The sequence below is a fragment of the Polypterus senegalus genome, chromosome 7 (genome assembly GCF_016835505.1).
Source record: "Polypterus senegalus isolate Bchr_013 chromosome 7, ASM1683550v1, whole genome shotgun sequence".
Taxonomy (NCBI): Eukaryota; Metazoa; Chordata; class Cladistia; order Polypteriformes; family Polypteridae; genus Polypterus; species Polypterus senegalus.
Window position 1 is genome coordinate 81,702,397 of NC_053160.1, and position 21,925 is coordinate 81,724,321.

Consider the following 21,925-nt stretch of genomic DNA (forward strand, 5'->3'; position numbering starts at 1 on the left):
AAAAACTCGTAATTCCGTCCCACCTTAAACTGCTTCTTAAATCCCTTCACACCTCTCCGCCAGCGCCCTTTGTCTTCTAAATGTGCTGATAAAGAGAAGCCGGCTATTCCATCCCCCCACCAATTTAGAACGTGCACGAACTTCTCTCAGCTCATGCCTTGATTGAGTATCTGGGAGTGAAGTGGAGTTTTAGAGCGGAAATAATAGATCGTTGTTTGGAACACACGCATTTCATGTCTGTTCCGTTTCTACAGTAATCTGTGTCAACACATTGTTAAAACAGAAACGTTTTTTATATTCTAGGAGTAGATGACAAAATGTAGGCATAAACTATATAATGTATGAAGCCTGAAGTCCAAATAGCAAAGAAACATTTTCACAAGAATAACACAATTGCACTTTTATTCAAACATATAACTGCAGAAACAAAAAGCCGCCTTAACATGCGACATTGACACCAGTTTACTGTAACTGACTCTGTGGCTCAATAGACTCAGCCCCGCTTGGGAATCAAGGTGTGGCGGGTTCGATCCTGCCCCTCCTTTTGAGAAGTAAACTGCTCTTGTCTTACTGTTTTAGAATAAAAGCATACATTTGATTTCAGTCTGTAACAGCCGGTGCAGTTTATGATCCTTGTAAAGGTTAGCTTTTTTTATTCACTTTTCACTCTCTCAGTCGCATTCAGAATCAATCCATACAACCCCATCTGACACGGCTGTTTTCACTAAAGACGCGCTATAGCTCTGCAGTGTACCACGATGCAATCACACACCCAACGGTTCTGACACACAAACGCTGGCGAAGCTGCCTTCTTAGTATCTCACCGTCACTTGCTTTTCGTTTTATTGAGTGTTCCTGCCAGTCCCGCATGTTGCTGTATGCTTTTCTTTTGTACTCCAGGACATGCAGAGGAAAGAATGGTAAAGACCAGTAACTTCGGCGCTATATGCAATCATCAGACACTCCCCATCTGCCCGTGTCGTTCAAGCACAGGAACATATATTGGTGTAAAAGTATAACAAAAGTGCACTTTTATTCAAGTGCACTTTTTCCATCGCCTTTTCCTGTAAGAAGCAGTGTACACACTTCTCTCTATGCTGTGGTTTCTATTACACACCTGAAAGAAAGAGACAATATATGTGAAAATATAATCGCACTAATGCAATATTATTTGAAAACGAACAGCGTCAGATCGGGTGTGAATTTATGCAGGAACTGGAAATTCTCTGATGCGGGACCTTCCCCCAGGGAAGAAAGTACAGTGTCAGGTGCTCATTCAGTGTAATAGAAACCATAGCACAGAGAGGTGTGTACACTGCAACAAGTACACGGTCGTAAATGTAGGAAGACGGTCCTTGGGTGTGTGGGAACTGTTAATATTTGAATGTGATGATTTCATATAGCACGGAATGAAAATCTGCACTTCTTAGCATTGCACCATGCAAGATGTCGTATCAATCGCCTACTGTAACTTGCTTTCTTTTTCTTCGGTTATACAGGTAGTTTTGAATAAAAGTGCACTTGTTTTGTTTGCGAAATGAAGTGTCTGCGTGCACTTTTCGTGGCATTACACGTGTATTTTTTGAGCATGCCCGTTTGAGCAGTAAAAAGTATTGAAAAGTATAACAAAACAACGGGCAGATGGGGAGTGTCTGATGATTGCATATAGCGCCGAACTTACTGCTCTTTACTATTCTCTCCTCTGCGTGCCCTCGAGTACAAAAGAAACAGAATACAGACGCGCTATAGCTCTGCGTTGTACCACGATGCATACTAACGCCCCCCCACCTGGTTCTGACACACAGACGCTGGCGAAGCTGCCTTCTTCGTATCTCACCGTCACTTGATTTTCTTTTTATTCAGTTTTATTGAGTGTTCCTGCCAGTCCCGCATGTTGCTGTATGCTGGATAGAGAGAAGTGTGTACACTGCTTCTTACAGGAAAAGGCGATGGAAAAAGTGCACTTGAATAAAAGTGCACTTTTGTTATACTTTTACACCAATATATGTTCCTGTGCTTGAATGACACGGGCAGATGGGGAGTGTCTGATGATTGCATATAGCGCCGAAGTTACTGGTCTTTACCATTCTTTCCTCTGCATGTCCTGTAGTACAAAAGAAAAAGCATACAGCAACATGCGGGACTGGCAGGAACACTCAATAAAACGAAAAGCAAGTGACGGTGAGATACTGAAGAAGGCAGCTTCGCCAGCGCTTGTGTGTCAGAACCGGGTGATTGTGCGTTAGTATGCATCGTGGTACACTGCAGAGCTATAGAGCGTCTTTAGTGAAAACAGCCGTGTCAGATGGGGTTGTATGGATTGATTCTGAACGCGACTGAGAGAGTGAAAAGTGAATAAAAAAAAGCTAACCTTTACAAGGATCATAAACTGCACCGGCTGTTACAGACTGAAATCAAATGTATGCTTTTATTCTAAAACAGTAAGACAAGAGCAGTTTACTTCTCAAACGGAGGGCGCTGGATCGAACCGCGACCCTTGATTCCCAAGCGGGGGCTGAGTCTATTGAGCCACGGAGTGAGTTACAGTAAACCGGTGTCAATGTCGCATGTTAAGGCGGCTTTTTGTTTCTGCAGTTATATGTTTGAATAAAAGTGCAATTGTGTTATTCTTGTGAAAATGTTTCTTTGCTATTTGGACTTCAGGCTTCATACATTATATAGTTTATGCCTACATTTTGTCATCTACTCCTAGAATATAAAAAACGTTTCTGTTTTAACAATGTGTTGACACAGATTACTGTAGAAACGGAACAGACATGAAATGCGTGTGTTCCAAACAACGATCTATTATTTCCACTCTAAAACTCCACTTCACTCCCAGATACTCAATCAAGGCCTGAGCTGAGAGAAGTTCGTGCACGTTCTAAATTGGTGGGGGGATGGAATAGCCGGCTTCTCTTTATCAGCACATTTAGAAGACAAAGGGCGCTGGCGGAGAGGTGTGAAGGGATTTAAGAAGCAGTTTAAGGTGGGACGGAATTACGAGTTTTTTCGTAGGCTCTGGTAATTCTAGTGTTAATAGACTATATGGGCACTGAATTACCATATTCTTCAGGGATCCGCAATCGGTACTAATATCTTCTATTCTCTGCTGTCTTTTCTACTATGGTGGAATTCTGCGCCACTACCACCTGATTAAGGTATCATGAAGCCCCCTGAAATGATGGAATGAAGGCGGGTGTCTCAGCTGCCCATGAGACCAACTTCATCATGTGAAGCATGAAAATAAAGATGACTGACCTACAAATACTTATGTTAGGTAAAATGTCCAGTGGGGGTTGGGTAGTCTTTTGGCCTTGGAACCCCTGCAGATTTTATTTTTTTTCTCAAGCTTAACTGGAAGGAATTTTTTTTTGCTTTTTTCTGTCCTCCCAGCCATCTGACCTTGTTCTGTTGTTATTATTCTTCAATATTACTGCCTTATCTTAATTGTATTTCTTTTCTTGTAACTTTGTCATCTTGTAAGGAACTTTAAGCTACACTATTTTATAAAATGTGCTGTATAAATAAATGTTCTTGTTGTTTACCTTCCATCTCTACATAGGTCTTAAATGTGTTTTAAGTATGTTAAGGGTCATTAACATGCACAAAGTTTAAGACTTTACCAAAAATTAATTTTCCTGAAGATATAACAAAATGAATCTGAAACGCACCCCAGACTATGACTGAACCACCACCATGTTTCATGAAAGGCTGTTAACTGGCATTAATATACTTCTTGCCTACTCTTCTTGTTACATACTGGCACCCCAACATTTCAAATTTTGACACATCGCTCCATACTGTTGGCTGGTGCTTTATGGTCTTTCTCCAAGAATGGTGAATTAGCCCTTCAATAGCATTTCTTTTAAGACTTCTTCATCAAGGTCAGAGCATGTTGGTGCTAAAGTGCATCACCAGATTCCACCCATAAATTATATTTTCTTTTATGTTTCATAATCCCATGCATTTTATGGTGATGTGGTAAAAAAAAAACATGACATTCTGGAACCTTTTATTACTAACTATATTAGTTTAATCACTTTTTTAAATAGCGTTTTTTTTTTTGTATGTTTAATAGCATCTTTTTGTAGTGATTTAATAAAAATCAAACAGAACTGGATGGTTCAGAAGTGATTTTAAATGGGCAGTCAACAGTCAAACTGTGCATAGTTGGGTTATGCTGTATAAGGCACAGAAGCAACAACAAAATAAAACTAGAAATTTAAAATCACCCCCCAGCAAATCAAAAACCTACTTATTATAAGAAGAATTGCAAAATGTGGAATTCCAACATTTTTCATAGAATGCCGATTAACTGATATTAAAGCATTTTGCAGGAAAGAACATTTATCTCAATTTGCTGCAACCCCAAACACATTAATCACCACTTTAAAAAAAAACAATTTATGATCTTGTCATCTTTTTATTTTAACGTATTAGACTTGTAAAAGACAATAAAATAACATAAATGGTTAAACATCCATCCATCCATTTTCCAACCCGTTGAATCCGAACACAGGGTCATGGGGGTCTGCTGGAGCCAATCCCAGCCAACACAGGGCGCAAGGCAGGAACCAATCCCGGGCAGGGCGCCAACCCACCGCAGATGGTTAAACATTTGCAGAATAACAAGAAACTAGAAAGGGGCACGAATAGGATGCAACTCCAACACGTTCATGTTTCGAGGTGAGGTTGTGAAACTAATCATGGTGACAACCTGCGTGTTGAATAGCACACGACAGTAAGAATTTCACCATATTCTGCAAAAATGGCAGTAATGAGCCTGTAAACCTCCAAATAACATATATTAACACTACCACTGTAATCAAAAATAAATCCAGCAGCCCATATTTTTTACTATAAACAATTTACCAGGTTCATTGTAATAGGAGAATTAGAAGCAAAACAATAAGCAACAACAAAATGATTTAATTTCTAGCAAATCTAAATTCCTCCATTCAGAGTAAACTGCATGTAACGCTGTCATAACTTCAGCCATAATTTTGCTGTACCAAAGTGAACTAAAAGAGTAGACACAGTACAAATCTCTCTGCTGGCCCTTGTGATGGTCGCAGAAACAAAAAGACGCACCCAATCCCCAGCAACAACCTTCAGGCACTCCCAGGCTGTACAGCACATCCTAATCCTTAACCTGTGAGCCGGGTCTGCTACAAGTGGTGCCAGAGGTCTATGGAGGCATCCCCACTACTCTCCCAAAGCATAGTAGCCCACTCCCAGTGATATATGAAGTCCAGGACTGCTGATCTCCTTGCCCTACCAGAGAGATCGAGCTCAGAAAGCCCACGCTGGAGGTCTTTATATATATATATATATATTGTCAGGGATGCCAGGGGCAACGACCCGGCCGGGACGCCGTGAGGGACCGGATGTGGGTCTGTGCCCACCCTGGATCACGTGGGGGCCGTCTTCCTGGTTGCTTTGGGGGCCATGGGTTGAGGGCATGGAAGCCCCACCCTGCAGGGGCCTGTGGTCACCGCCAGGAGGCGCCCCAATGCCTTGGGGACCTGTTGCCTCAGCAATTCCGCCACACCAGGAAGTGCTGGGGGGAAGATTTGGAAGGACACCCGGAGAGCTGCCGGGAGAACAGCCGGCACTTCGGCCAACGAGGGAATGCCGGGAACCACCTGGAGCTCATCCGGGAGAGAATAAAAGGGTCCGTCTCCCTTCATTCAGGGCTGGAGTCGGGTGGAAGCAGGACGAGGCAGAAGAGAGTGTGGAGGCGGCCCGAAGAAAGGCATTTTGTGGCCAGGACTGTGTGTGTTGGGGTTTGTGCACTATTTGGACTGTGTCTTAGTGACAAATATTGTAAATAATAAACGTGTGGTGGTGAGTAACAACATGTCCGCCTGTCTGTGTCTGGGTCGGTAGCCACAATAAATATATATATATATATATATATATATGTATATATATAGCGCCCTTCACAATTATTGGCACCCCTGGTTAAGATGTGATCTTAGGCTTCTATTAAATTATTTTTTTCCCCAAAAAATATAGGCTCACAACACAACACAAAAAGAGAAAAATCCAACCTTTAATTGAAGGACATTTATTCATTGGGAAATAAATCCCACATTAAGAAATACATTTTTTACTTGAAATCATGTGTTCCACAATTATTGGCACCCCTAACAACTCCTATAAAATAAATGTAATTGAAGCATTTTTGTAATTTCTAATTTAGTTTTTAAAGCTGATGAGAGTAAATTTGAACTTATAATTAGTAATCAATGACTTCCTGTATACCTGGGGTGTAAACATGATGTGACACAGAGTCCTATTGCTCTTAGCCATTCTTCAATATGGGAAACACAAGAGAACATGCTGTTCAAGTAAGGCAGACGTGTGTCAACCTTCATAAGTCAGGTAATTGCTATAAGAAAATAGCTACTCACCTAAACCTGCCTGTATCTACAGTCAGAGGAATAATAAAGAAGTGTAAAACAACAGGAACAGTGACAAACAAGGCTGGACGAGGACCCAGGTTTATCTTGCCACCACACACAGTGAGGAGGATGGTAAGAGAAGTAAAAAATTCTCCAAAGCTCAGTGTTAGAGAACTGCACCAAACAGTGGTATCAACAGCAACAACATTTATTTATATACCACATTTTCATACAAACAGTAGCTCAAAGTGCTTTACATAATAAAGAATAGAAAAATAAAAGACACAATAAGAAAACCAAATAAATCAACATTAATTAACATAGAATAAGAGTAAGGTCCAATGGCCAGGGTGGACAGAAAAAACAAAACAAAAAAACTCCAGACCGCTGGAGAAAAAAAAAAAAACTCTGTAGGGATTACAGACCATGAGACTTCCCAGTCCCCTCTGGACATTCTACCTAACATAAATAAAACAGTCCTCTTTGGATTTAGGGTTCTCACGGAAGGACTTAGGGTCACAAAGTCTCCATGACAACCATAAGATGCTATCTCCATGCCAACAAGCTGTTTGGGAGACATGCAAGGAAAAAGCCTTTTCTCACCTACAATCACAAACGTAAACATCTGGAGTTTGCTAAGCGGTACTGGGACCGTGTGCTTTGGTCAGATGCGTCTAAAATTGAGCTTTTTGGCAACAAACATTCTAAGTGGGTCTGGTGTGAATACAAGAATGAGTATGTGGAAAAGCACCTAATGCCCACTGTAAAGTATGGTGGAGGATCTGTGATGCTGTGGGGGTGTTTCTCTTCCAAAACCCCATGGAACCTTGTTAGGGTGCATGGCATCATGATCTCCTTGAAATACCAAGACATTTTACCAGAAAGCTGAAGATGTGGGTCGTCATCAGGTCTTCCAGCAGGATAATGACCCTAAAATATGGCAAAATCTACACAAAAATGATTCAGCAGACACAAAATCAAGCTCCTTCCATGGCCATCTCAGTCCCCAGACCTCAACCCCATTGAAAACCTGTGGGGTGAGCTGAACAGGAGAGGACCCAGGACTCTGGAAGATCTAGAAAGATTGTGCAAAGAGGAATGGTCAAAAATCTCTGTCTCTGTATTCTCCAACCTTGTAAAATGTTAGACGAGAAGATTCTTGTTGGCAAAAGGGGGTGGTACAAAACATTAACAGCAGGGGTGCCAATGATTATGGCACACATGATTTCATGTAAAAAATGTACTTCTTAATGTGGGATTCTCAACAAATGAATGAATGTACTTTAATTAAAGGATGGGTTTTTCTCTTTTTTGTGTTGTAAGCCTTTATTTATTGGGGAAAAAAAGAATTTATTAGAAGCCTAAGAGCATATCTTAACCAGGGGTGCCAATGATTGTGGAGGGTGTCTGTGTATAGTTTAAAATAGTTGTAACTTGAAAGCTTGATGTATCTAGTTTTTTTTTTTTTTGTCCTTAGAAGTTTTATTTTTACCGTATTTGGGGAATTGAAAATCCACGAGTCTGCTGAACATGAAAGAGTTTCTCCCAAAGTTGATGTGTGGTGTGCTTTGGGAAAAAATCAAGTCATAGGGACTTTCTTTTTTGAAGGGTGTGTTCTTAATGGTGATAACCATTTAGAAATGCTAAAAAATTAGTTTATTCCTCAACTTGAACAATTAGGACTGATAGCGAATACAGTGTTTTAACAAGATGGTGCTCCTTGTCACTTTGCTTTGCATGTTAGACAGTTTCTACATGAGAAATTCCCTAACAGATGGATTCGAAGAGGTGGACCATTTTCTTGGCCTTCACGTTTGCCAGATTTAACTCCACTGGATTTCTTTTTATGGGGACATGTGAAGGCTAATGTTTATTCAACCAAACCTCAATCTTCAGAAGACTAAAAAGCTAAGGTAAATGATGTGATTGTTGGTATTACTGAAATTCAGCTTGAAAATGATTTCCGAGAACTACAGAATCGTATTACCCTTTATATTATGTTTCTTCTTTCTATCACATATACTTACAAAGTTACAAGTATTTTAAAATTGCACCTGGATTTTATGGACACCCTGTATGTATGTGTATATATATATATATATATATATATATATATATATATATATATATATATATATATATATATTACTATACATACTGTATACATATCCACACAGTTGAAATCAGACATTTACCTACACTTACGGAGAATTCTTTAAAACTCACTTTATAGCCCCTCCACAGATTTTATACTAACAAACTATAAATTTTGTAATTGTTTAAGACATCTACTTTGTGTAGGGCAAAAGCAATATTTTTCAACAATGTTCACAGACAGATTATTTCCCTCTTTATTGACTATATTACAGTTTTAGTGGGTCAAAAGTTTACATACGCTCTGTTAATATTTGGCAGCATTGCCTTTAAATGGTTTAGCTTGAGCCAGACATTTTGGGTAGCACTTCCACAAGCTTCTCACAATACGTTGCTGGAATTCTGGCCTATTAGCCCAGGACAGGTTTGTAGGCCTCCTTGTTTGCCCACACTTTTTCAGTTCTTCCCACAAATTTTCAATCAGATTGAAGTCAGGGCTTTTTGATGGTCACTCCAATACCTTGAGCTAGTTGTCCTTACGCCATTTTGCTACAATGTTGGAGGTACATTGTGTTGTAACTCACCGGCAACTGCAGGTGTGCTGCTTGTAGTTGGGACCGACCGGGACTGTAGTTGAAAAAGAAAAAAGAAAAAAAAACATACTAAGATGTCAAGAGGTTAAAACTAAAGAAGTTACAGTTTATTGCATGCAATCCTTTTCAATCTATCTTAGGGTGCAACTATATATACAGTGAAAACAAAGAATAAAAAAATAGTTGAGTCCAAAAAACAATATAGGCTCTGTTGCAGCCAAACTTCTAAACACAACCAATAAGACTCCCTCAAAAAAAAAGAACAAATCGGGGTCAACACTGGCTTACTTTTTTTTTTTTAACATATACCCAGAACTTGCCAGCTACTCAGCCCCACAATCTCTCTCTACTGTGCTCTCAGTTTTTCAACACTCTCATCTACCACTTCTCTGAAGTTAGGTTCCTCCCTCTCCTCCTGTCTATTCAGCCTTAAATAACCGAAAACCAACCCATCTAATGATATGCTTCCCCAAGGCATCTCCACTCTTATTCTTGGGAGGGGGATACAATCACTTTATCCAACTCCCAACAGTGACAAAAACGAAACCAAAACTGATGTTAGCACCCTTTACGGATACTTTTATTAAATTAACAACCCTCAAATTACATCAACAATAAACCCACACTTTCCCATCAAAAGAAAACCTGGCCCTCATGACACTCCCCTAATATTCAATCTTCTACCTGCTCACATGGTCTCGGGGTACAGTACGCCACGTTTAAAACTGACAATAGCTTTGTGCGCGCCTGTTACCCCCCCTGTGCAGAGCAAATCCCAGCAAACACAACGGGGAAAAAAAAAAAACAAAACCAAACGAGCACAATGAGTACAAAGCCCTCTGAGACGGCACGCTTAATAAAACTCTTTGTTAATTTTTTTTTCCTGCCTTTTCTTATAACCCTCTCCTAGCGAAACAGGTGAATGCACGTCCCCAAAGCTTACACTGGCTTCTATTACCACCATATCCACAGCACCGGGAGACTCGTTACCTATGACTCCATGAGACTCATGGTCTCACACATTATCCATTTGGAAGATGCTTTTGCGACTGAGCTTCAACTTCCTTGCTGAGCTCTTCAGATGTTGTTGCAGTACATCCACATAATTATCCCTTCTCATGATGCCATCTATTTTGTGAAGTGCACCAGACTCCTGCACCAAAGCACCCCCACAATACTCACCATGCTCAAAAGTTGTAATGGTGTTCTTTGGCTTGCAAGCCTAACCCTTTTCACTCCCAACATAATGATGGTCATTATGACAAAACAGTTCGATCTTGGATTCATCAGATTAGAGGACATTTCTCCAGAACGTAAGTTTGTTGTCCTCATGTGCCACTTCAAACTGCAGTCTGGCTTTTTTTATGACGGCTCTGGAGCAGTGGCTTCTTTCTTGCTGAGCAGCCTTTCTGTTTATGTCAAAATAGGACTTGATTAACTGTGGCTATTGATGCTTGTCTACTGGTTTCCACTAGCATCTCCACAGGGTCCTTTACTGTTGTCTGGGATTAATTTGCACTTTTTGTGCTAAAGTAACATTTCTTTCTAAGAGTCAGAAAAAGTCTCCATCCTGAACAGAATAGCATGATGGCTGTGTGCTTCCATGGTGTTTATACTTGTGTATTTTGTTTATAAAGTGGAATCTTCAAGTGTTTGGAAATTGTTCCCAAGGATAAACCAAATTTGTGGAGGCTCACAATTTTTTTTTTCCTGAAGTCTTGGCTGGTTTCTTTTGATTTTTCCATTATGTGAAGCCATGAGGCAATGAGTTTGATGGTAGGCCTTAACATACAGTAATCCCTTACTATATCGCTCTTCGACTTTCGCGGCTTCACTCCATCGCGGATTATAAATGTAAGCATATCTAAATATATATCACGGATTTTTCGCTGGTTTGTGGATTTCTGCGGACAATGGGTCTTTTAATTTATGGTACATGCTTCCTCAATTTGTTTGCCCAGTTGATTTCATACAAGGGACGCTATTGGCGGATGGCTTAGAAGCTACCCAATCAGAGCATGTATTACATATTAACTAAAACTCCTCAATGATATAAGATATGCTTCCCGCGCGGTGCTTCATTGTTGGCTTTTCTCTCTCTCACACCCTCTCTGACATTCTCTGCGCCTGACGGAGGGGGTGTGAGCAGAGGCTGTTTGCCTAGAGGATACGGACACTCCTCTACAAAATGCCGCTTTATCGCGGTGCTTCGGCATACTTAAAAGCACGTATTGATTTTTTGATTGCTTGCTTTTATCTCGCTCTCTCTCTCTGACATTCTCTGCTCCTGACGGCGCTCCTTTGAAGATAAGATATGTTTTCATTCTTTTAATTGTGAGAAAGAACGGTCATCTCTGTCTTTTGATTAAAGGGTGTTATTTCATGTCTAGAGGGCTGTAATAATGTTAACAGTGTGGGAGAGTTTATAAGGGCTTAAAATATATAAAAATAACCACACAAACATATGGTTTCTACTTCGCAGATTTTCATCTATCGCGGGGGGTTCTGGAACGCAACCCCCGCGATCGAGGAGGGATTACTGTACATCCATCCACACGTTGACTCTAATTAGGCTAAGTGGCTATCAGAAGTTAACTGCCTATTTGCGTGAAGACTTGACACCATTTTCTGCCATTTTGCAAGCTGTTTTAGGGTATATTTAACAAAGTGAGTGTAACCTTATGACCCACTGGAATTATGATACAGTCAATAGATTGTGACATAAGCAGTCTTTGAACAAAAAATATGCAAATTTATACTTTTTAGTACACAATCTGTGGAGTGGTTTTAAAGCAAGTTTTAAAGAATTCACCCTAAGTGTATATATAAACATTACATATGATTATTTGAAAGTGTGGCAGAATTAACTATTGTAGTCACATCTATTTGCAAACCTAATAAGTCACAGTGTACAATTCTCATTATAAGACAAATGAAAATAAGATATTGTACTTAAAAGCTACTATTTTATATCTGTCAACTCATGTCATGTCAGGTTTTAGCTGGTGATCATTAAGATTTACAAACAATGACAAAATGTGCGATATAACGTGCCAATTACTGATACACCATAATACAGTGAAACTGTAACTGATATATATATATATAATCATTTTACACTAATACAGTACATACACTGTTAATATCCTTATAGATGGAGATAATTCTTGTTATATGTATACTGCATTATGTACTGTATACACATATGTGCTGTATATTGTATTACAATAACCCTGTAATTTCTCTATAGATTAACACAATTTCTATCTATTAGCTGGGAGGTTGCACCCAGGTTGTTAATTCAAGGGCATGCTTGGAAGGATTGGCAGGACGTCAGTGCCCGACCGACACACAGTCTAACTTGAAGAAGGTTAACCATGTCACAGCTTGCCTTAACCTCCTGGCTCTTTAAGGGCGACCGATAGCTCATATGCAACTCTAGCATGGAATTTAAATCTCTCTCTTGGCCAGAGGCACTTACAAGTCTGAAAGAAGAGGTCAGGGTTGAGAGTGAAGTAAAAGAAAGTGAAAAATGGAGGTCTCTGTGGGCAAGTCACTTCACTGGATAGAAAGGAGTTCAACAACCATCAGGATGAGAGTCTCCAGATTTTGATACAGTTTCCAGTTCTTAAGGATCCTTGTTTCCTTTTGTTAAATAAAGACCCCGCGAAAAATCGCACATGATTTAGTGCAGAATTGTAAATTTAATCATAAAAACAAAAAATGTAATACTCTAATGTGATTACAGACATGACTATTTAATGCTGAATATTCACTGGGATTACTGTCTAAATCTGTTAATTACGGTTTGCACACCGTAGTCTAACACATACTGTAATTTTGCCTTCATTAACTATAACATTGGCCCTATGATAGATTGGCACACTGTCCAGGGGTGTTTCCCACCTTGTGCCCAAGGTTCCCAGGGTAGACACTGTGTCCCCACTACCCTGAACTGGACAAAAGGTCAGAAAATTGTGAGATGAATGGAAACTTTTGATCAATTTTTGATCAATCTCACAGCAAAGACTGATGGCAATGAATGAATGTATCAATGTGTAATTTGTTTTGTTTCACCAGACAAATAAAATCAGACAGTCAAGTCAAACTGTTTAATGTACTTTATTATATTAAACAGTAAAGTTTTAAAATGTGCTTATAAAATTAGTATAAATTTTTTTTTTTTTTTACATTTTTCAATAGAACAGTGCGTGTTAGGTATACCATCAAGTTGAGCAAACATTCATATGTCTTTAATTGAAAATACAGGCCAATCCAATTCTTCAGACACAATGTTTACAATTTATTTTAGCTGGCATTTAATAAGTTTGTCATGCTGGCTGGCTGTCTTTTTATTAATAAAAAGATAACAGAAAACCAAGGGCAGGTGTATTAATGTAATTTTCCATTTTTTGGTTTGGGGATGCATACATGCAAACCCAAATGTGCACACATAAATATCTGGATAGGATATATCCAAAAATATGTAAGGTAATTGCCTCTGAAAAAAAGTCACAAATCAGTGGTGGTGGAAAAAAAGAAAGCGTGCATTTTATATTGCAAGATGGCCGATACAATATTAGGAAACGGATTATTCTTAAAATGCACTATTTTCACTTTCACGGATGATCTACTATTCAAAATACTTTGTATATAATTCAATAGTCTGCTGTTGATAAACTCTTAATTGCAAATCACTCCCAAATGTCTGCTGCCAATCCGCTGTGATACTGTTAGTAAGGAATTTATTTGGTAGATACCACTCCAGCGCTGATGAACTACACAATAACACAAACATGGCTTTGTCTTATTCAGGGAATAGAGTAAAAGTGTCATGTGCATAAGGACTCTGTGCCTGTGCTACAGTTCAGTTCTCTCCATGTCTGATGCAGCTGCTGTAGATACTCAAAGGCCCTTACGCTTACATTCAATGCAGGGTGCACTTTACGCAGATTACCTTCGCCAATCAGAGAGAGTCCACAGATGCCAAAGTAGGCATGCAGAGCATCTGCAAAAGACAGAAACTGAAATCAGTAAACAAAGGCCCACTTTGGCCAGCAATCAAACCATAAAAAGGATTAAGAAAGTGACCTGACTCAAAGGATTTCTGCCTCAAATGTTTACAAATGTGCCAATGTTTAATAACCATAAATTAGAAATATCAATATCTAAAATCAAAAATATCTCCATAGAACTACTTTAGTTTACCTTCTCTGCTGAAGTTCACAACTTTTGGGAATAAGCTTTGCTTTATACTTTAAAAAAATATGCATATGTGTGCATGTATATAAAATATACACACACACAGTCCCCTCCACAATTACTGGCATTGGAATTTTTGGAATATTTACTGCTCCACTCACAGTTGAAGCTCTACTACTATTAAATTTCAGTCACACTTGCAGAAATAGGCAAGTGTGGCTGGCAAATAGCTGGGGCCCTTACCTGTCTGGGACGCCTCGACAATGGAAGAACCATGGGAGAGAACTTAATCAGGGCGTTACCTCCCCTGGAGCGATAGATGGCAGCTCCCTTGGGTTGTAGTAGTGCCTTGGTCTCCCACAGGACATTTTGGGGATTGGAGTTTGGAACTGTCTTGATGGGTTCCATTGGCACTGCCAGGGGGAGTTGCAGGAACTTTTGGGCCCTTTGTTGTAGCACTTCCGCCAAACCCAGAAGAAGTGCTGTATAAAAGGAAGTGCTGCTTCCAGGTGCTGTATAAAAGGAGTCAGCAGCCACTACTCCAGGAGCCAGAGTAGGGAGATGAAACTTGCTGGAGGAGGAGTGGAGGCAAAGAGAAGAGTAAGAAGAAAAGCAAGTGCTTTGTGTACTGGGAACTGTGCTGTGATGGTGGGAAATGAGGGAAAGTGTTTCCCACATGGAAAAAATAAAAGTGTATGCTGAGTATGTGTCACTGCCGGTCTGTGTTGGGGTTGGGGTGACTGGTGCACTCCCTGGTATTCCACACAAGTCAACTCTGAAAATCAAACTCCACTCATGAGGTACATAAAAATAACTGCACTGGTAGCTACACTGATGGGTTTAATGAGTTGGAGTGCTAAATGGCCACCTTCATCGAGGTGACTGGTGATCTCTTGCTTTTTGACATCAGAAATGTTGCATATTATCTGGTGAATTGTGTCATTATATTAGTCTTTAGTTGTTGCCAGCTGATTCTCATAACAAAAGGCAAGAGGAACTATTCTGAAAAGTGTATGTATAATTTGATGCACAACAAGATATGATATGCATTGAAACTGCTGGTTTGTTGCAAGTGACCTCAACTATTATGAAGAGCACATTATTTTGTTTTGTATTTTGCTTGAAATTTTATCATAATTTAAAAGGTGTTGCTCTTTCATTTTGTAATATCTTGATGCAGATAACTACAATGGTTGCTGTTCTTGATGTTTCAAAGTAAAAATAAATTCATATTTTAGAAAATCTGAGACATATATCCTATTTATATTATACCTGTTCAAAGTTTACGGGATACATTTTCAGTGGCTAATGGACTTTTGAAGGACTTGTACATGTTGGTTAGCTTTCATAATAACTAGCTAAAAAAATCTTCAGCATATTGCATGTAGAAGATTCTTTATGTGTAACATACGATGGATTTAAAAAGTATTATGACTCTTTCACTTTCTGAACACTTTACTGTGTTTATTTAATTTATATGGATAAATTTGCCATTTATGCTTATCAATCTACACTCAATAACCCATAATAATAAAGTGAAAGAAAATAAAGTTTCAGAAATATTTCAGATTTATTAAACTACAAAAGCCTCTTATTCTCATACGTACTGAGAGCCTTAATTCAGTATGTTGTACAAGCCCCCTTGGCAGCAATTACAACTTTGAGTCTTCTGATGCAAATTTCCACACCTGTATTTGGGCAGTTCGTTCCATTCTTTTCGGGAGATCCTCTCAAGCTATGCAGTACTGAATAGGAAGTGTCTGTAAACTGACATCTTCAGATCTCTCCAAAAATATTCTACAGGGTTTAAGTCAGGGCTTTGGCAAGGCTACTCAAGAACAGTCAGAGACTTGTTCCAAAGCCACTCCAGCATTGTCTTGGCTGCATGCTTCGGGTCAATGACATGCTGATAGGCAAACCATCACCCCTGTCTGAGGTTGCGTGCCCTCTGAAAAAGGATATCTTCAAGGACCTCTCTGCACAGTGGTGGCCAAAAGTTTTGAGAATGACACAGGTATTGGTTTTCTCAAAGTCTGCTGCTTCAGTGTTTTTAGATCATTTTGTCAGATGTTCCTATGGTATACTGAAGATGTGTGTGTATATATATATATATATATATATATATATATATATATATATATATATATATATATATATACACACACACATTTTTTTTTCACTCGATAATGACATACTGCTTAAAAAAGAATTGCATTAAATTGGACTTCTGCAACTGCAATGGACTAACATCCTGGCTGGAGCTGATTACTACCTTGTACTCAATATTATCAAGGGTTTGTTCTGTTAATCTAAAACCTGTAATTTTATCCATTCTTGACTATTATGTCACTGGTGATGTGTTGTTGGTAGGTTGGAAAAACAGGTAATTTCACTGTACTCTGTACTACTAGCAATGAATTAACACCCTAACTCTCCCTTCCCAAAACAAAATTATTAACATTTGTTAGAATATGGGTGTCCTTTATTGTTTCCAATATCCATAATGCTCTGTAAATATAGTTTCAGAAAAATGTTAATATGGATTGAGATTTTACTTGTTTCTCTAGTGTTTTCCTTACCCACATTTTATAGACACTATGCAGGTCTTGATTTCATTATAATGCATACTTTTCAGGCTCTTCTTTATTAAATAAAATCTTGAGATAATATTGTAGAGAAGATTAAAAAAAAGACCTCTGACAAATACAAGTAATAATTTATGCCACATGTCCATTTTCACAAATAATAAGGCTACAGAAAAGTTAAATTATTAAACTGAAAACATTTTTAAATGAGGTACTCACAATGTTTGCACTTTTATGAGGTTAGAGTTATTATAAGAGATTTTACCAAGAACATCATTAAAATAAAATACTTTACCTGGATGGCTATCTGGCCATTTGGCAAATCCACCAACAAGACGATCCTGAGTTGACAAGATATAGTTACGATTCTTTTCAAAATTTGTATACTGGAAAACCTCTAAAAGCTATTAAGAAAGAAAACAATAAAATCTAAATCATTAATCAAGACCAAGGTGAAGTTATTTTCTTACATCTGAGGAAAAGAGAAGTACTTAACAGTTTTTTCTTGCCAATAATCTGTCATTAAAATTATTATAAACAATCAATATAGATGTTATAATTACAAAATTCCACGTTTAAATTTCCTGTTTTCACTAATACAAATAAGATGAAAAAGGACACAAGACAGACAATATATGCTTCAGGGATAACAAAACACAAGACTGATGGAATTTCAGGATAACTACAAAATGTGCATGTCTGATGTATTTTGTCTTTTACTGGGACTGCAGATAGCTCTTCCTGGAAAAGTATTTTATCAATAATTATTTTTATCATTGCAAAGTGTACTAGGCCTCAACTGTTACAACATTAACAGAATTTTCAAATTCCCAAACACATGAGCAGCAATGCCCATTTATAAAAGGTACTGTTTATGGGCACCAGGACACAAGATTCACAAGTTGCCTTGCATTTAAGAAATGCACATTTATTACCAGGCTATATTTTCAACAGGTCTAAAAAACATTACTTTGTATGCATGACTTCATTTGTAATTATGTGGTTTACTTTCAATTTAAACAAGACATATTAATTTAGAAATGTTTAAAAATTAATAATATTCTCACTTATAAAAATATGTAAACTGTTGGTTTACAAATACCCAAGTGCCAAGGGGGGGTAGTATAATAAATTTTGCTCAGTAAACAAATGCCATCTTTTTAAAATTATACATCAGCAATAACCGTACACAGAAAATATGACTACCTGCAAGTACTAGGAAGATACTAGTTTCAGTGAGAATACTGTTCATTTTCAAATTAACTCAATAAATAAATAGTTATATATATTAACTATAGATTTTTTTTTTTACTAAGACATGCAAAAATTGAATTATCTAAGGACATTGTTTGGGTGGTGGTCATTATTCAATGTATCACTTATTCTGTTTTAAAATGGGCTCTAATATTTCAGTGAATAAAATGCATTAATGAAGTGATGTGAGGCTAGAATTTAATACCCAAATTAACTACTGAGAATTTATTTTTTTTATATACATGAGTATATTACAGTAATAACAAAATACAGCAACACGGAGAGGAACAGATTAAACATGAATGACAGATATAAGGAGTAATTCAAAACAATGAGCCCAAAATATGATTTAATATTCTGTATTAAGAAAATATTACTAATTAAATATTCATCCTTACCTTCAGAGTGGCTCCCACCCAAAATGAGTAGCAAGTATCTACTGGTTTATTTGGCCTCCCATGAAATCCGTTTTGCTGTCTCATTATACACCATCGCCTTATTCTGTTCAGTTCTTTTTCAGTGAAAATCTCTTCTAGTTTACCCATTAGACAAAGGGTGGCAATGGCACAGAAAGTAGATCCACCTGGAACAATAATGAAAAAATGTATTTAATGACTTAAAACCAATTATTAACATTCAAAAGAAAAAAAATACACATTAATGAATTTCAGTTATCAGGTTGAAATATTACTATCACACATTTTAAAATGTTTAAAAAAAAACAATGCATGTAAAAGCCACAATGCTGTATGCTGTATGCAAAAGGAAATGCTGTAGCTCCAATTAGTGCTGGGCAGTATACCGGTTCATACCGAAAACCGTTTTTTATTTTTGTTATGATATGGATTTTTCTTGAACGGCAACGCTGGTTTAAATTGCCAAAACAACGTTCGGAACGTGACGCAGCGGGAAGCTGTTTAAGGGGGGACCTTTTTCACTGCTACACCGCTAAACACATATGCAATGGAGTACATGCGTTAGTGGAGGTACTGCGCGGGGGCCCTTTTTCACTGCTATACCGCTAAACACATATGCAATGGAGTGGTGAAAATGGACAGAGACATTCCGAAACTGAAGGTGTAGCAGATGATAAAAGTTTCACATGATGACACAGAAGAACTTTTGCCGAAAAAAAGGAGTAACGTCCGTTGCCTGGAGATACTTTGGTTTAAAAGGTCAGATGTGGACCATTACGTTCAAATCTGTGAATAGTGTTTCTATACTACTGGATAATACTGCAAGCCAAGCTGTACTTGTTTTATTTTTTTTTCAATACTGTGTAATGTCCCTTGGTACTGTGTAATAGTGTGACGACATGTTGACTTTATTCTCGACCTTTCCCCACTTTAATATCAACGCTTATGATGAGAATAAAGTTGACATGTTGACTTTATTCTCGCCATTTATGTCAAGATTAAAATGAACATGTTAACTTTATTCTTGTAATTTGTCATTAAAGTAGAACATCGTAAACTAAACTTCATCTTAAAATGAATATTAAATTTACTAGATTTTCTTAAACCCCATCATAAGTTATGTAGCACATTAAATGCTTTGTGTTAAGTGTTCCCTGAGCCATGTTAATCGCTACATGCTTCTTAAACTGACTTCCTCTTGCACTAAGAAGAGGCAAAGGCAGCACACAGAATACATTAATTTCATGATATTCCTGCTCCCTGAACATTTAGAATGCTAAGATAAATACTTGATATAATTTTCATGATGAAATGCATTAAAGCATGTATTAATCATGTGGAGACACGGTGGCATGGAGTTTGCACTGCTGCCTTGCAGCAAGGGGGTCTCGGGTGCTCCATGCTTTGAATTTACATGTTTTTCTGGTGGGTATAATCAGCGTGCTTCAGTTTCATGTTGGATGTGGTGTTTTGTTATGCTATATTGACCCTGATAGTGTATGTATTACTCGTACCAGCACTACCGCTACACTACCGTGCATGTTTAATACCTGATTTAATGCATTTCATCCTGAAAATGATATCAAGTACATATCTTAGCATTCTACATTTTCAGAGAGCAGGAATATCATAAAGTGAATGTATTATGTGCGGTGATTGCTGCTTTTAGTATAGAGGAAGTCAGTTTAAGAAGTGCGTAGTGATTAACAACTGGGTCAGGGAACACTTAACACAAAGCATTTAATGTGCTACATTAATTTATGACGGAGTTTGAGAAAATCTAGTAAATTAAACATTGATTTGAAGTTTAGTTTACAACATTCTACTTTAATTATAAAATAAACTATGAGAATAAAGTGGAAATGTCGACTTTAATCTCGACATAAACGGTGAGAATAAAGTGGATATGTCGACTTTAACCTCAACATAAGCGTTGAGATTAAAGTGGAAATGTCGAGAATAAAGTCATCATGTCAACTTTATTCTCGACATATAATTTTTTTTTTCTTCCCTGTAAATAGCATTATAAATGCAAGTTGCAGTTTTATTATTTATGTATATAGCTTAGCTTGAAGCAAGGTCCATATTAATGCAATCTGCCTAAATGATTGTTCAGTTGGTAAAGATGTCATCACCAAGTTACACTTGTTTTATTTTTATTTGGTGAATACTGTGTAATGCACCTGGGCTTGAAGTCTTGAAGTAATAATATTAGTACTGGAAGTTGTACTATTAATTATTTTATTGTTATTATTTATTAGTTTAAATATTATGCAGTTTAATGATGGGAAAGTTGTTTAAAAAGTCACTTTAACATGTCAGTGGACAGAGATTGTTAACATTAACAGAAAGTGTAGTTGGTTTACAAAAAATATTTACTGTTTATTCCTTTTCTAAGACATGTTCAGTGCAATACAACTTTTGACAAGTACCTCTGGATATTTTACTAAGTCTAAATGCCTCTTTGGATGGTTGAAAATATGTTATCAAAATTTTAGTTTAAGTTGTTTGCAAAATTTGTTCAATAAAAAGGTTCTATATTTTGACTGCACCTGTTATGCAATGTGATTCCTTCTCTTTATTAGTGCCACCCCCTTGAAAAGTATCACTTTATGGGGCCATGCAAACCTGTATTAAAATTTGTGTGCACATCAAAATTTTTTTTGTACAATGTACGATTCTCATGAAAGTGGAATAGGTTATTCTTAGCCAGTCTACTGCAGTAGAAAATGTGGTTAACATCCACTCATGCATGGGAAAAAAATACCATCGAATACCATGAAACCGGTCAATCTGCCACACGAATATCCTTCAACAAAACAGCAGGGCATGCCGAGCTCGCCAAGGTATTGTGCAAAGTTCTGTTTGTGATTAAGTTTTGTGATGGTCTTTATATGAAAAACATTTATATGTTATTTATATAAAAGCCACATTAAATGTTATTTACCTATTTATCTTGATTTATTTACTTATCTTCCTACAGTGTAAAGTCACAAGTAAACTGCAGAGCTTCCTGTGTTTGATTGACACAGGCATGCTGACAAAGTACATATGCAATTGTACTTCACTACGTGAAAGACTTTAGCTGCAGGTGGAGGCTCTTGTCGCACTTAACACAACTGTTGTTACGATTCTGCCTTTGTCCGGAAACGGTTTCATAAACTTTATGACCTTAGACTCGGGAAGTCTTTCTCCCGTGGGATCATTGGGATCTTTTCCTGAATAAGGAGTGGCATTGCAGATTGGGTGAAATTACCTATGAATGCATTTTCAATATTCCTGTATTATTATCATCAGACATGTTGTATCTACTCTTTACTAGCTAAAAAAGTTTTCTCCACCAGAGCCATTGAATGAAGGTGTGGACTTCT

The 21,925-nt window shown here is 37.8% G+C and overlaps 1 protein-coding gene across 1 annotated transcript in view; it reads right to left on the reverse strand.

The window, feature by feature from the left end:
• Positions 1–13,749: 13,749 nt before the first annotated feature.
• Positions 13,750–21,925, reverse strand: part of pggt1b (protein geranylgeranyltransferase type I, beta subunit) — a 76,463-nt gene continuing 68,287 nt past the window's right edge. The window contains exons 7-9 of the mRNA XM_039758948.1: positions 18,537–18,721; positions 17,180–17,288; positions 13,750–14,105 (exon numbers count right to left, since the gene is read on the reverse strand). Of these exons, the coding sequence (XP_039614882.1) occupies positions 13,930–14,105; positions 17,180–17,288; positions 18,537–18,721 (470 nt within the window). The 3' untranslated portion in view covers positions 13,750–13,929. The remainder of the gene's footprint in view (positions 14,106–17,179; positions 17,289–18,536; positions 18,722–21,925) is intronic.